The 12,683-nt window shown below is 43.6% G+C and overlaps 3 protein-coding genes across 8 annotated transcripts in view; 1 reads left to right on the top strand and 2 right to left on the bottom strand.

Moving 5' to 3' along the window:
• LOC138648709 (uncharacterized) overlaps positions 1-12,683 on the bottom strand; it is a 131,407-nt gene that overhangs the window by 14,703 nt on the left and 104,021 nt on the right. The gene's annotated exons all lie outside the window — the stretch shown is intronic.
• On the top strand, positions 1,456-3,412 carry LOC138648711 (uncharacterized). The gene is made up of 2 exons (XM_069738544.1): positions 1,456-1,988; positions 2,125-3,412. Exons 1-2 carry the CDS (start codon positions 1,642-1,644, stop codon positions 3,008-3,010), a joined length of 1,233 nt encoding a protein of 410 aa, XP_069594645.1. The 5' UTR covers positions 1,456-1,641; the 3' UTR covers positions 3,011-3,412.
• On the bottom strand, positions 3,641-7,512 carry LOC138648712 (uncharacterized). The gene is made up of 5 exons (XM_069738545.1): positions 6,502-7,512; positions 6,348-6,422; positions 5,874-6,066; positions 5,541-5,703; positions 3,641-4,777 (listed from the first exon to the last, which is right to left on the bottom strand). Exons 1-5 carry the CDS (start codon positions 6,544-6,546, stop codon positions 4,036-4,038), a joined length of 1,218 nt encoding a protein of 405 aa, XP_069594646.1. The 5' UTR covers positions 6,547-7,512; the 3' UTR covers positions 3,641-4,035.

Raw genomic sequence — 12,683 nt, forward strand, 5'->3', positions numbered from 1 at the left:
GTGATTTTAGTTTTTGTATTAATAATTATTGATTATATAATCAATTATTTTTAATACAAAAGTAAATATACTACTTTAATACTTTTTTATTTATTCATTTTTACTTTTGCCACTGGAGGCCGCCATTTTCATTAGTGTGGGTGTAAGTGTCTGGGCACGACACTTGCACACCTCACTTACGGCAGCCATGGGCATAGGAGCCAACAGTCGGGCTCTGACCGCTCCTCCTGCCTCTCAGCTGTGACTTGGGCACGCTCACTGGGCTGCTACGTCACAGCTGTGAGAGGAGATCGCGGCCATTTTGTTTTTTTCCTCTGTCATCGCACACACAGCTCAGTGTGTGCGATCATAGCAGGAGCTGCCAGGGAGAAGCTGCTGCTGGGAAGCGAGGGTCGGGGTGAGTATCTGCAGCCAGGAGCTGTGATTGCAGCCTGTACTTATTATTACAGCACAGGCTGCAATCACTGCTCACTGCTGTTCAGAGCAGAGCAGGGAGATCGTCACACTGCTCTGCCCTGAGCATGATTCAGCACTTCCTGGGAGAGGACTGAAGGTAAGTACAGAGTTTTTATTTTCTTATGCATCTACCACTGCTACCAGCCCCTATATACCACTGCTACTAGCCCCTATATACCACTGCTACCTGCCCCTATATACCACTGCTACCAGCTCCTATATACCACTGCTACCTGCTCCTATATACCACTGCAACCTGCTCCTATATACCACTGCTACCTGCCCCTATATACCACTGCTACCAGCTCATATATACCACTGCTACCTGCTCCTATATACCACTGCAACCTGCTCCTATATACCACTGCTACCTGCCCCTATATACCACTGCTACCTGCTCCTATATACCACTGCTACCTACTCCTATATACCACTGCTACCAGCCCCTATATACCACCTACCACTGCTACCAGCCCCTATATACCACCTACCACTGCTACCTGCCTCTGTATACCACTGCTACCTGCCTCTGTATACCACCGCTACCTGCCTCTGTATGCCACCTAACACTGCTGCCTGCCTCTATATACCATCTACCACTGCTGCCTGCCTCTGTATAGCACCGCTACCTGCCTCTGTATAGCACTGCTACCTGCCTCTGTATAGCACCGCTACCTGCCTCTGTATAGCACCACCACCTGCCTCTGTATACCACCTACCACTGCTGCCTGCCTCTATATACCATCTACCACTGCTGCCTGCCTCTATATACCATCTACCACTGCTGCCTGCCTCTATATACCATCTACCACTGCTACCTCTGTCCTGTGTAGCTAAGTCTAAGTTCACATTTGCGTTGTGCGCCGCAGCGTCGTCGCCGCAACGCACAACGCAAACAAAAACGCACCAAAACGCATGTACAACGCAGCGTTTTGCGCCGCATGCGTTCAACGCATGCGTCGCAAAACGCTGCAGGTTTTTGAAACGCAGTTGCGTTTTTACCAAAAAACGCAGCGTTTTTAGACGCATGCGTTTTTAGTGCAGTGAGTCATTCATCATCCCCCACCCACAATAAAAAGTGTCTACACAATAGATAAAGAACCACCAATGGCTAGAAGAGGGTTGGTGTTAACAAATGTGTATATACCCTGGCAGAGATGAATTCCTCACATTTTGCTGGTATTCATGATGGAGCGAACCATGAACAGTATCTACATGGATATGGATATGGAATTTGCCTTGGCTCATGCCTATGCTGTTGCCTGTTTTAATGAAAGGGAAAGGGAAAGACGGAGATGGAGTCGTCGCCGCTTTTGGATCCACCCTATAGTTGAAGTCCGGGAGAGTCGTGGAGCATACCATTGCTTGTTTGGCGAACTGAATGACAACCGGGAAAAATATTTCGAATATACCCGGATGTCACAGGAGAGCTTCCGCTATCTTCTGCGTCGGGTGGAAGGATCCATTAGCAGGCAGGACACGCAGCTCCGGAGAGCTATTTCCGCAGAGGAACGGCTGCTGGTGACTCTACGGTACGTTGCTGTTTGAATGACTGTGATATCTATTTACTTTTTATTTTATTTTATTATTTTTTTTCAATTGTAATGGTCAATGTACTTTTATAAATTATAATGTGCTTTATTCAAAATTTCTTTATCTTCTTTGCAGTTTCCTGGCTACCGGAGAAACGTTTAGGTCACTTCATTTTCAATTCCGGATTGGAGTCTCCACTCTTTCAGGAATTATTGCTGAGACATGCCGCGCTTTGTGGGATAATCTCCGGGAGGAATATTTACCTGTCCCTACAAGTGCAATCTGGGAGGCCAACGCACAGAAATTCAACCAAGTGTGTAATTTTCCAAACTGTATTGGCGCTGTCGATGGAAAGCACATTCGGATTACCAAGCCTGCGAAAAGTGGATCCCTTTTCTACAATTATAAAAAATACTTTTCAACTGTTCTCATGGCAATTGCCGGTGCGGACTGCCGTTTTCTCGCAGTGGACATTGGTGCATTTGGGCGTGCAAATGACTCGCGCACATTTAAAGAGTCGGATATGGGCCAAAAGTTATATGGAAACAATTTTAATTTCCCACAGCCACGACCTCTTCCCCACACCGAAGGCCCGGCGATGCCATTTGTTGTGGTAGGGGATGAGGCATTCCAAATGTCTGCCAACCTATTGAAACCCTACTCCAGTCGGGGCTTGGACCATACAAAAAGGGTTTTCAATTACAGACTGTCCAGGGCCAGAAGGACTGTGGAGTGCGCCTTTGGCATCCTCGTTTCCAAATGGCGGATATTGGGATCGGCCATTAATCTTAAAATTGAAACAGTGGATGAGGTGGTGAAGGCTTGTGTGGTTCTCCACAATTTCATTATGGCCAAAGAGAGAATAAATGTTGAACTGGATGAACCCATAGCCAACCCCTTGCCCGATTACCATGATCATCCTCTGAGGACAAGTGTGGAAATTGCGCAGATGCGTGATCGTTTTGCGGCCTATTTTGTGTCAGATGTTGGCCGTGTGTCATGGCAAGATCAAATGGTGTAGTAATGTTACTTTTGGACTGTCTTCTGATTGTAACTACACCAATAATACCTCTACTGTGACAATTAGAAATATATTAAAAAAAAATAATTTTCCATTAAATGTGCAATCAAAGTTCCGTTTAGGTTGGTTTGGTATATGTCAAATTTTGCATCTAAGTATAGTTCACAAATTTAATGTTCCTATAAAAACTTGAACCTGTTGTTTTTAAAATATTAAAGAAAAAAGTTTTTAAATTCTATACCGATTCAAATACAATTTTTATACCATAATATTACATATACTTGTTTGTCTGATCGACCTGTATCTTTGTGTTTTACCTGATAAGCAACGATAACAGCGATGTTTTCCAATTGAAACCAGGGTAAATATCTGAAGCGTGGCCCTGCGCTTATCAACATGATGTACGTGGGCCTCTGCATCATTGTTCGCTGGAGAGATGTCTGTGACAGCTCTCCAGGGACCAACCAGCGGACGCTGCAGTGATCTGCATCATTGTCTGTTTCGCTGCTGCATTAAGTGTGAACACCTCATACAGCAATGAGAGACACCCAAAAAAAGACAAACTAAAAATTGAAAAAATAGTGTCTGACATTGCATATATGAGGTGTTTGAAGCACAAAATATGTGTAGACAGCACATGGCGTGATTTGCCGAGAAAAATTCTGGAAAATAATAGCATAAATAATAACAAATAGTGTTTTTTAAAAATAACATTTTTTATTGGGGGAAAACAGAAAACAAAAAGGGTTCTTAAACTTAGGGGGTTTCCACCTGTGCCACCAGAGGGGAATGGTAGGTGTCTTCTCTGGAATGGTGAGAGAAATGGGAGGATGATGGAGAAGATGACGATGATGGCGAAGAGGAGGATACATAGTCAAGTAGACTTGATGGGAGATCCAAACCCTCCCCAGGGTATACTGGGGAGGAAACCGCCACCTCTGTAGGGGAGGGAGGAGGCAACACAAGCCTTGTTTGGCCATGGCTGCTCCTACTGCGACTCGAGCCCCTACGGACAGTTGGTGTTGTCACTGGAACAGCAACCAGAGCCTCTTTGTGTGCCCGTCTGTGTTTCCTCTTTTTTTTTTTTTTTTGGGTCCTGTGGCAGGTTCCCCAGCATGATGACGCCTACGGGAGGATGAAGGCATGGCAGGAGCAGGAGTCGGCGGCACTATGTTATGGTGCCTGTGGTGGCGTCGCTCGGCACGTGGACCACGGTGGGGTGGCTGGAGTGGCTCTCCAGCAGGAGTGGGAGTCATGCTTGCCAGCGACGGCACTACTGCCATTGTCGCTGACTGCATGACCCCAGCCTGCTGGAGAGCCCTCACGTAGGAAGTGTTGCAGGACTGCATCACTGAAATCTGTAGTTCCGGCGTAAGGTGTTCCACCATGCCCTTAGCAATGGTACTAAAAAAATGTTTTGCCGGATTTGAGAGCTCGGTTTCAATTGTTTCAAGGCGCCGGTCGATATTGGACAGACGAGTGTCCATGTTATCGCTCAACGCCTTGAAACAGTTCTGGAAAACCGTGCTCAAATGCAAAAATTCGGGCATGGTTGGCCTGTCCGAGGCCCGCTGGCGCTGTCGGGAATACCCAAACGAAGGTGCGCCAGAGGCCTCGGCCAGGGGAACACCTGATGTACCGGCTGCCGGTTCACCAGATGGTGGTGCAAGCCTGCTGTCGCTGTGGGAGGGCTGTGATGGATCAGATGGCGATTCATGAAGGACCGCTTCTGCGGGGCGAGCTCTCTCGAGGGTGCTGCTGTGTGTCCTGTGAAAAGATAATGAAAAAATTAGTCTTCAATGAATAACCTCTCCCATACGCCAACTCCTGGAATAAAAATAGCATTACATTACACAATAATACAAATCCTCTGTCTCACAGTCTGTGTGGCCAATAATTAATTTCTGATTGTTATCGCCAGCTGACCGTTAGGGCCGACGATAACAATCATGAACATTCCCGCTGTCAAAGCATTTTGACCGTATACCACTGTGGGTATAAAAATTTTGTAATCGAAAACTCTTTCTGGAAGCTGCCTATGCCACAAAAATAGTTGAAAATTTAATGTCAAGATAAAAAATTAAATAAAAAAAAAACCAGTGATTTCACTGATCTGATTGCAGGAACGACCATGATGTTAGACTCATGTGATCGAGACTTCATCATTATTCCTGCAATCAGAACTACCCTGACTCAGAACTTAACCTGTCATGGACTACAAGGACTCACGCTTAACCCAAAAAATTAACTAATGGCCTATATAGCATTTTAATAGGGATACATTTACGTGGATGGCCAATATGTTACGCTGACTACATGGATGGGCAATACAGTATGTGCCTGTGAAATATACTATGTGGATACGTGGCTAGAACGTGTGGTATGTGGCTGCGATATTGTTACCTGCCAATATACTATGTGGATGCACAATGTACGTGGCTGGGCAATGTACTATGTGTTTGTGCAGTAGGCTATGTGGCTGGGCACTGTAATGGGGCTGTGCAATATGTTTTGTGGACAAAATACTTACTGACGGCGGCCAAGGACTGGTCTTAAGAACTGTAAACATTTGGAATATTTATAGGGCACAGACTTGGCCGCAGCAGCACCACTCTTCGAGCGCTCCTCCTCTGCCCGTAGCCCCTTATTGAAACGGTCCTTGATGGATCGCCATCTGATCCTCAACCTTTTAACTGTGAATGCAAAGGAAAAAAAAGGTTACATATGTAGCATTTGAAATGGATAAAACAACCGTGTGCGATGCAAAACTTTAGGTGTTTATTGCATCACACACGGTTGTGTTTATCCTGGAAAGATGGTGGGTCATAGCAACGTATCTGCACGGCGTATCAGCAATACTCACCAAAGTTGGCTTTGTCCTTTGCAGGAGCTATGTCAAAGCCCTCCCACAGCGACTTTGCCACCTCTACCCACAAACGCCTCAACACCACCTGGTCCATGTGCCGGGAGTCACGGCTGTCCCACAACGGGCCACGCTCCTGGATGCTTGATATGAGGAGCTCCACATCAATGACTCCATGGTCCCGTTGTGAAACCTAGAAAAATTACAAACAGAAAAGGTTACAAATATGCAAATATTAACAAACACCAGCACCTGTCATGATATGTACCTTGGCCCTATCCTTTGTCATTTGATATATGTATATTGATGGTTTCTACACCTGTATTTTTGAATGTTTTGGTTGTTTCACCTTTGCTACCTTCCCCCAATACTTGCTACCCTGAAAAGTTTGAATGTAAGCTTACTAAACATCCCTAGTGAAAGCAGGATGCTAATCAAAAAAAAAAAAAGAAATTGTTTAATAAAAATACTCACTCGCCGTCCTGACGCCACACCTTGGCCCTGACCTCTCTGCTCCCGCTGACTTCCTTCACCCTCACTTGAAGAAGCCTGTAAAAATTGTATAAAGAAATTATTTTAAAAACTACAAATGACTGCGAATAGTAAGGAAATTGACATAATTACTCACCACACTCCCCTGCGCCGATTGGCTCGATTCTGACACAGTGGCCATTGTAGCACGTTTGTTCTGGCATGAAAAAATGAAAAAAAAAAATCAAAACTAAACCTAAATATGGCACATACAATAAAATATGCCAAAAATTTTTTACAACAACCACATTTGACTTTTGACTGATCGGACAAAGCAAAAATAAGAAAGCGACACCACAACGCCATACATTGCAAGAGAAGACAATCAATAGAAGAAACTATACAAGAATAGACCCAAACCAAAAAGCAAAAATAGACACCTATGTCCAAAAATGGACATATCAAAACTTTCTGAAAAAACATTACAGGCACAAAAATACAATGAAAGAGCAAAATAATGAACGCAATACTTTACAATTGCAACAAGACATGATCCTAAAAAACAACATCTTGTGACATCTAACCACAGAAAGACAAAAGGCAATAAAAACCATTCTAGATAACAAGCAATAAACATTACGGGACAACCGCTGTAAAAATATACAGCAACCCAAACATAAACCATAGCCAAATAGAAAATAAAACACATGGAATTTTTAAAAAAGGCCACCACCAAAAATAATATAAACAAATAAAAATTATACTACACACTTCGCAATGCAATCAGTCAATGAAGGAAGATATATGCCATACGGAAAACGACGTAAAAACATCAGCGATATTTTTTAAAATAAAGGGAAAGTACAATTGAAACTATAATGGCATAGCAGCAGCACGGAACTATACAATACAAAGACATCATAAATGTTGCCCCCCCACCAGCAAGAAAATACACTCAAGGAAAGAAAAAATAAAGCCAACAGCATAATCCAAAACACAGCAAGACATGAGCCAAGAAAATGCCACACAGTTACCACCAACAATAGAAACCAGAAAAACATGCACCAGAAATTTTACAAGACAAAATGAGCAAAAATCAATACATTGAACAACCACATGACACAAGAACAAAACACATAACCAAACCCAAAGTAACGTAAAAAAAAAAAAAGAAAAGAAAAAAAAATTAAATAAAATAAATGCAATCCTATCAGAACCAGACAAACAATTTTTCAATAACAACCCATAACCGTAATAGCACAGACCAAACATTACAAAAATATAGACAAATCAAGAAATAAAACACAGAATACAAAATGTGCAAAGAGAAATATATACTTACAAGTTTTGAAAGCAGATTCTCCAGTCTAGTCTTGTCTGGTGTGATGACTTGTGAAAGACAATGGCAAACCCCTCGTTTCTTTATATATATAGGTTGTTTTTTTTGTGTCTAGACAAAGTCTAGACAATGTTTTGCATTTTTTATTGGAAAACGCATGCGTCGTACAACGCACCACGACGCAAGTACTTGCGTCGTCTGCGTTGTCAATACAAGTCAATGGGAAAAAAGGCGCATCGCCGACGCAAACACGACGCAAACACGACGCATGCGTTTTTTAAAAGGTCGGCGCCGCCAGAAAAATGCAACATGTTGCGTTTGCCGCGCCCAGACAGGTGCGCCCTAACGCCGCATGCGGCGTAAAACGCAACACAACGCAACACAACGCATGCACATGCGGCCCCATGCGGCGCCAATGTTAAAGATAGGGCCGCACGACGCATGCGTTTTGTTGCGGCGGCGACGCTGCGGCGCAAACCGCAAATGTGAACGTACCCTAATCTAGTCCTGTGTAGCTAATCCTGTCCTGTGTACAGTATCACACAAGATAGGATTAGATACACGGCTCAGCAGTCAGTATCTAATCCTCTCCTATGCACTCCTCTCTCCCCTGCGTGTCTTTCCCCATTGTGGTTTATTATTTTTGTTGTGGGAGATGAGGGAGTCGAGGATTATGCGTTCGGTATGGTATAAAAAAGATTAATAAAGGACTTTATTCTGGCCGAGTCTTTATTTACAATACATGTGAGATCTATGTGGCGGCATTATGGGTGATCTATATGGCGGTATTATGTGAGAAGCATATGGTGGTATGTGAGAACACTGGCTGTATTATGTGTGATCTATATGGCGGTATGTGAGAACACTGGCTGTATTATGTGTGATCTATATGGCGGTATGTGAGAACACTGGCGGTATTATGTGTGATCTATATGGTGGTATTATGTGAGAACTGTATGACAGTATTGTGTGATCTATTTGATAGTATTGTGTGTGATCTAAATGGCGGTATTATGTGAGAACACTATGGCAGTATTATCTTCAGAAAGCGGACCCATTCTATGGTGGTTCTGGCTGAGCACCTGCACGCGGGTCTGGGGTAATAGAGGGGACAGCGTGACCTCCAGTTAGGTGCAGTCAGGGGAAGGCTGGTGAGGCAGCTGAAGAGAGGGGTCTCATTTTTATCGTTACTATATGGCTACATTTCCTTCCCAGAGTCACCCCGTACTTCGCCTGTCGCCTCGCTTTCACACATCGCCAGGACAGGATGGAGAAGACAGGATCTGAGGAGGGGAATGGCGTCTTTATGCAAAGTCTGGATCAGACCAGGCCATCAATCCGCAGAAATGTTTCCTGGATTTCTGTGGAGCAGACGGTCCATCCATGTGTATAAAAGACAGCGCCCTATGTACAATCCCTGGCTGCTCCGCACACCGAACAGGGGGGCCCCCATAGACCAGCACACTGCTCTTCTGAAATACTCTGTGCTGCTGTCACCCTGCTCCCTCCACCACATATCTCCCAGAATCCTTGCTGCCTGCCATCCTTGGTGACTGTCTACTTGTCAGTATAAGGCTGCCTTCACACTATCACTATTTGGTCAGTATTTTACCTCAGTATTTGTAGCCAAAACCAGGAGTGGGTGATAAATGCAGAAGTGGTGCATATGTTTCTATTATACTTTTCCTATATTTGTTCCACTCCTGGTTTTTGCTTACAAATACTGAGGTAAAATACTGACCAAATACTGATAGCGTGACGGCAGCCATACTCTGCAGTCACCAACAAAATGGCTGCTCACTGGGTTCCTGAATATCATCCTCTCTAATCCCTTAGCAAACACCCAGAAGGGGAGGAGAGGAGACATCACACACGTCAGCAGACTCCGCCCATAATTACTGCAGTGCAGTAATGTGAGCTAGTTGTACACTAGGTTTTTCTGAAATTTCAGCAGCTGCTCCCCCTAGTGTTTAAAAGTGGAAATTCCAAAACTTTTCAAATTATTTTTCATATTTTACTAAATTATAAACAAATGATAATATTTTTTAAGAAAATGTAATCATTAATTCTTTACATTTTTACAATTTCTGAAAAAAAATTTTTTTGATGGCACCTTCCCTTTAAGCTTAATCACAGAGCAGGCCAAATAGGCACAAATGATGATGTTCTCCAGCTTTCAGCAGTTCAAGGTTTCCCTTGAAAGTGTTATTTCACTCCTGAAAGCCATTTTATATATATATATATATATATATATATATATATATATATATATATATATATATATATATATATATATATATATGTATATATATACGTATATATATATATATATATATATATATTCTTTAAAGGCTGCGTTATTTAAAGTATTTTGTACTGTTTTTATATAACCCGTATTAAAGCCCAGAGCTGTACTCGCTATTCTGCTTATTTTATTGGAAACAGCAAGCTTGTCATTAAATACACTCTTAATGGGGTTGTCCAGTCTAAAATGTTAAGTCTCCAGTCACTCTGTGTGACTGCAGACTTTTGAATCCCCCCAGCGCACCCACTGTGCACTGCGAGGATTTGCAGGTGTATGAGCTGGGAACAGCGATGATGTATTCAATATGTATACTCCCGAGAAGAAGACGTCCAGTTGGTGTGGCCTTGCTCCATATAAGTGTGGGTGATGATGTCCAGTCTGCACAGCCTTTTTAATACACTTGTATGGAGTGAGGCCACGTCCACTAGACGGCTTCTGCCTGGGACTATTCATATTGCATACATTAGACACCGGCTAATCCTTGCAGCACACAATGCTTGCGTTGGGGGGATTCAAAAGTCTGCAGTCACACAGAATGACTTATCATTTAGACCGGACAACCCCTTTAACCCCTCTGTGACCTTAGACGTACTATCCCGTCGAGGTGCCCTGGGCTTATCTGACCCTGGACGGGATAGTACGTCATAGCCGATCGGCCGCGCTCACGGGGGGAGCGCGGCCGATCGCGGCCGGGTGTCAGCTGCTTATCGCAGCTGACATCCGGCACTATGTGCCAGGAGCGGTCACGGACCGCCCCCGGCACATTAACCCCTGGCACACCGCGATCAAACATGATCGCGATGTGCCGGCAGTGCAGGGAAGCACCGCGCAGGGAGGGGGCTCCCTGCGGGCTTCCCTGAGCCCCCCGCAGCAACGCGATGTGATCGCGTTGCTGCGAGGGTCTCACCTCCCTCCCTGCTCCCTCCAGCCCCGGATCCAAGATGGCCGCGGATCCGGGTCCTGCAGGGATGGAGGTGGCTTCACAGAGCCTGCTCAGAGCAGGCACTGTGAAGGCTGCAGCGCTGCATGTCAGATCAGTGATCTGACAGAGTGCTGTGCAAACTGTCAGATCACTGATCTGTGATGTCCCCCCCTGGGACAAAGTAAAAAAGTTAAAAAAAATTTTTCTAAATGTGTAAAAAAAAATAAAAAAAAATATTCCAAAATAATGAAAAAAAAAAAAAATATTATTCCCATAAATACATTTCTTCATCTAAATAAAAAAAAAAAACCAATAAAAGTACACATATTTAGTATCGCCGCGTCCGTAACGACCCGACCTATAAAACTGCCCCACTAGTTAACCCCTTCAGTAAACACCGTAAGAAAAAAAAAAAAAAACGAGGCAAAAAACAACGCTTTATTATCATACCGCCGAACAAAAAGTGGAATAACACGCGATCAAAAGGACAGATATAAACAACCATGGTACCGCTGAAAGCGTCATATTGTCCTGCAAAAAACGAGCTGCCATACAGCATCATCAGCAAAAAAATAAAAAAGTTATAGTCCTGAGAATAAAGCGATGCAAAAATAATTATTTTTTCTGTAAAATAGTTTTTATCGTATAAAAGCGCCAAACCATAAAAAAATGATATAAATGAGGTATCGCTGTAATCGTACTGACCCGAAGAATAAAACTGATTTATCAATTTTACCAAACGCGGAACGGTATAAACGCCTCCCCCAATAGAAATTCATGAATAGCTGGTTTTTGGTCATTCTTCCTCACAAAAATCGGAATAAAAAGCGATCAAAAAATGTCACGTGCCCGAAAATGTTTTCAGTAAAAATGTCAACTCGTCCCGCAAAAAGCAAGACCTCACATGACTCTGTGGACCAAAATATGGAAAAATTATAGCTCTCAAAATGTGGTATTGCAAAAAATATTTTTTGCAATAAAAAGCGTCTTTCAGTGTGTGACAGCTGCCAATCATAAAAATCCGCTAAAAAACTCGCTATAAAAGTAAATCAAACCCCCCTTCATCACCCCCTTAGTTAGGGAAAAATAAAAAAAAATGTATTTATTTCCATTTTCCCATTAGGGCTAGGGTTAGGGCTAGGGTTAGGGCTAGGGCTAGGGTTAGGGCTAGGGTTAGGGCTAGGGTTAGGGCTAGGGTTAGGGCTAGGGTTAGGGCTAGGATTAGGGCTAGGGTTAGGGTTAGGGCTAGGGTTAGGGTTGGGGCTACAGTTAGGGTTGGGGCTAAAGTTAGGGTTAGGGTTTAGATTACATTTACAGTTGGGAATAGGGTTGGGATTAGGGTTAGGGGTGTGTCAGGGTTAGAGGTGTGGTTAGGGTTACCGTTGGAATTAGGGTTAGGGGTGTGTTTAGATTAGGGTTTCAGTTATAATTGGGGGGTTTCCACTGTTTCGGCACATCAGGGGCTCTCCAAACACGACATGGCGTCCAATCTCAATTCCAGCCAATTCTGCGTTGAAAAAGTAAAACAGTGCTCCTTCACTTCCGAGCTCTCCCGTGTGCCCAAACAGGGGTTTACCCTCACATATGGGGTATCAGCGTACTCAGGACAAATTGGACAACAACTTTTGTGGACCAATTTCTCCTGTTACCCTTGGGAAAATACAAAACTGGGGGCTAAAAATAATTTTTGTGGGAAAACAAAAAGATTTTTTATTTTCACGGCTCTGCGTTATAAACTGTAGTGAAACACTTGGGGGTTAAAAGTTCTCACAA

Source organism: Ranitomeya imitator, chromosome 9 (genome assembly GCF_032444005.1).
Source record: "Ranitomeya imitator isolate aRanImi1 chromosome 9, aRanImi1.pri, whole genome shotgun sequence".
Taxonomy (NCBI): Eukaryota; Metazoa; Chordata; class Amphibia; order Anura; family Dendrobatidae; genus Ranitomeya; species Ranitomeya imitator.

Coding starts and splice junctions, on each gene's coding strand:
- LOC138648711 (XM_069738544.1), top strand. CDS start 1,642: ATGATGGAGCGAACCATGAACAGTATCTACATGGATATGGATATGGAA. Junction 1,989..2,124: donor CGGCTGCTGGTGACTCTACG/GTACGTTGCTGT, acceptor TCTTCTTTGCAG/TTTCCTGGCTACCGGAGAAA.
- LOC138648712 (XM_069738545.1), bottom strand. CDS start 6,546: ATGGCCACTGTGTCAGAATCGAGCCAATCGGCGCAGGGGAGTGTG. Junction 6,423..6,501: donor AATCGGCGCAGGGGAGTGTG/GTGAGTAATTAT, acceptor CAATTTTTACAG/GCTTCTTCAAGTGAGGGTGA. Junction 6,067..6,347: donor GTGTGGCGTCAGGACGGCGA/GTGAGTATTTTT, acceptor TAATTTTTCTAG/GTTTCACAACGGGACCATGG.